Genomic DNA, 3,567 nt, shown 5'->3' on the forward strand with positions numbered 1-3,567 from the left:
TGCACACATGGCCTCAAAGCAAAATACTGATCAGGTCCCCACATACGGCCAAGATCAAGACAGGGCCTCCACTACCAATATGGGAATGCCATGCATGGGGGCCCAGGGGCTGGAGCCCCACTCGCTCCCCCCTATAGCTCCACCCCTGCACTGTTGGCAAGAGGGTATTTGCACCCTTTCCTGGAATAAATGGTCACATGAAGTCACCTTGTATTGGCTGTAATAACAGTGTCGTCCGTCCCTGTTAAAACTATTTCCATGTCCACCTGAATAGGCACATTGTGTGACAGCACATAAATAGCACAAGCAAAGATGTATTATTATGCAATAAATGGCACCTGGGGCCTATACTACAAAGGTGGTTCAGGATCAGTTAAAGTGAAGTCAAGAGGTAAATCATCTAATACAAGAGCTTTTCTTAAGGAAATGAGGACTCCAGGCTCTTCTATTAGGTGATTTACCTCTTAACTTAACCTTAACTTATCCTGAACCAGCTTTATAGTAAAGGCCTATGGATTAACACTTTATTTGAAGACGGCTCTTCCAGAGATCTAGTGTCTCTTGGAATTAGCTGGAAATTGAGCACATTATTGCACCCAATGAACACTACACATCAGACAGCACCCAATCTCGTACCCAAAGTGAAATTATGACAAAGAAGTGTATAGGAGTTTGTTTTTAATCTACATGACCAAGGATTCGATGTACCTCAAATGTGCATTGTGTCACAGAAGAAAGAGAGGAGATACATAAAACAAGACTTTTTTCCCACACTAATATACAAAAAAAGAGAGATCTCGCACAGAGGAGAGGGAAGGGGGAAAAATCAGACATGCAAACATGCTGCGTATATGAGCAATAAATGCAGTGTCCACATTTTACATCACACACAACTAATAATAAAAAAACAAGGAGGAGATATAATAGAACCATGGAAAATATGCTACATTTTTTTTCTCTTAGCCACTTTGCAGCACTGAAAGGTCCATCATGGGACAGGAAACTTAAGTATCATATGTAACATCAGTTCAGAACAACAACAGCAATAACGGAAGTGGCACGGTTCCATAGTCATGGTGGATGCACTATATACATAAAAAAACAACAGGGTCAAATAAATATTTAATGAAATAAATACACCACACTCATCTTTGCAGGACAGGCCACAAACGAACGAACGAACAAACAAATGAACGCTACAGTGCAGAAAAGGTGCGACCTTCCTGCCACCACTGTGGTTGGAGAGCGCCGTTTTAGTTTACACATCAGTCTTGCTTTCGCCATCCCCGTCAAGCAGCCATAAACAGGGAGATGGAGCGTGGATATTTGATTAAGTCATTCCCCGTGACGCACTGTGCTGTTTTACAATATCACATACCACAGCCGCCCCCTTCAGCCGCCCGCCCAGACCTTGAACATGACGGCAAATAACATTCTACTTTGGGGAAATCCATTTGTCACGAGAAGAGACGATGGCGTTCTCTTGCTTGCTTGTTTTTTTTTTCTTTTCTTTACAGAGATACTTAAATACACAGCAGCAGCAGCAGCAACAAAAAAAGGAACCCATAACGTTGTTGAAAAATAAATCTCTGTCATGCAAATATGCCTTTAACGTTGCATGCAAACAGTCCTGATGAATTATCCTCGAAGACTTAATAACCACCTAACACATTAACGTCAGTATGCATTATTTTGCCATTCATCTCTTGGAGGAGAAAGGAGACAAGCGCTGGCTGGCGTTCACCTGGATACATGGTGCTCAATCCTCATTAAGTGTGCTGCTCTGGTCCTACCACTAGGGGGGGATGTTGGGGTAATGATATGCAACACTAATGACAAGTGTGCACTCTGCATCCAGGACGCCGGGATGGCAAATTGCGACCAGAATATTCAATATAATTCTTTAGAAAATAGGAAATAAATACATGACATAAAAACTTGCTACACATGCCCTTGTCATGCTTTTGGATTGGAATCTAGTGTACCTTAAGGTTGTTTTTTCTTCAATAATAATAAAAGATCTTGCATCGCAAGGATGAGAACAAAAGGATTGTCCTGGGGTCAGCCATGGCCTTTGGATCAGAACGGCATTTGAAGCCACTGCTGCTGCAGCCAAAGGAAACTTTCATCAGGGGTTTTCTTTTTTTAGAGCCACATATGAAAGCATCATCCCCAGTCCAGCCCTCTAACTCCCATGGTAGAAGGCAGGAATTGTCAAGGATCAATAAACGAAGAGGAAAGGCCATGGCATTAGAGGTTGACTACTGTGCACACACTGAATCAGTGTTACATTCACTTTGCCTGCCACGGCTGCCAGCTATTCAAAAGCCACACAGATTTACAAGCTGTGCTAATGAAATATGAATGTCTAAATTTGTTTTAGTGTTGCAGGGGAGTTCGTGGCAATTACTTTAGGTGGCAGCAGATTCAGGAAATTGTTTGGTTGCTTATGGGTGCTTTGCCAGATTCCTGTTCAGATTGGATTAGCTGTGAAGCACAAGGCACCTTATAATAGTAATATAAATATCATATCATTTAGCCATGTCTGGCGATCTCACACTGACATCGTAACCTGACAAAAGCAGCTCACCTTCGAACAATAACTTGCAACAAAACAGAATATTAATAATAAAAAACCTCAAATGTTGATGGGTGAATTCTAAACTCTCTAGTCTATAGGATTACTAATCAATGCCTGAGGATAATGATGACAGAAATGGGAAGGCGTTTTCACATCCATATTGTCTATAGCTCATGCAATGTCAAAGTCAGCTGCTGACTTTCACAGCCCAGGAAAGCAGGGAAATGAATGGGGCAGCTACTGCTACGGCTGGAAATGGCACGGCAGATGGACATAGTACAAGAAATGACACGGTATACAAACTGTTACAGAACCAAGAACTTCTGTACATGCTACATGTCTTTTTGTCTTTCTTTTTTAGTTCTTCTTTTAATTTTTTTCTTCTTTTTTTCTTCTTCTTCTTCTTCTCAGACAGGTGATTATGAGAATGGTGTCCCTCGATCCAGACAGCTTCCTCACTGACGTCTCTCCCACATTCTCGTCTTTCATGTGCCCACTTACAAAGATACTCAATGGACTTTGTCAGCGGGCAACCTCAATCTCACAACATCCTCGTCCCTCAAAAACAGACGACGACAAAGCTCAGACTTTTCCTTCCAGACAATCTTCTGACTCTCTCTGAGTCTCCCCCCCACCCCCCCTTCTCTCCCTCCTGTCGTTGCCCACCCAGCCCAGCTGACAGTTCTTTCAGTGTCCTTTCAGTATTCCAGCATTGCGAGAGACGTTCCAGGCTTCCCCCTCTCCCAATCCTGCTGGTGGGAGCAGCGTGACATCTATCTCAGGGCTGAAACTCAGGCAGGATGCCGGGGTTCAATCTTCAGGGAGAGCTCATACAGGGTGTCTTCATCCATAATGAGTGTTTTATCCAACAGATATTGAGTGACCTGAGGAGAGGAAATTAAATTAAAAAAAACTATGTTTCACCAATAAATACACTGGCAGCAGGATAAGAGAGTACGGTTAAAAATCTAAAAATAGCACCCTAA

The 3,567-nt window shown here is 42.6% G+C and overlaps 1 protein-coding gene across 1 annotated transcript in view; it reads right to left on the bottom strand.

Annotated features, from left to right (window-relative positions):
- Window positions 1-663: 663 nt before the first annotated feature.
- rasgrf2b (Ras protein-specific guanine nucleotide-releasing factor 2b) overlaps window positions 664-3,567 on the bottom strand; it is a 116,210-nt gene continuing 113,306 nt past the window's right edge. The window contains exon 30 of the mRNA XM_063193699.1: window positions 664-3,465. Within this exon, the coding sequence (XP_063049769.1) occupies window positions 3,373-3,465 (93 nt within the window). The 3' untranslated portion in view covers window positions 664-3,372. The remainder of the gene's footprint in view (window positions 3,466-3,567) is intronic.

This window comes from Engraulis encrasicolus, chromosome 3, assembly GCF_034702125.1.
Source record: "Engraulis encrasicolus isolate BLACKSEA-1 chromosome 3, IST_EnEncr_1.0, whole genome shotgun sequence".
NCBI classification, from domain to species: domain Eukaryota; kingdom Metazoa; phylum Chordata; class Actinopteri; order Clupeiformes; family Engraulidae; genus Engraulis; species Engraulis encrasicolus.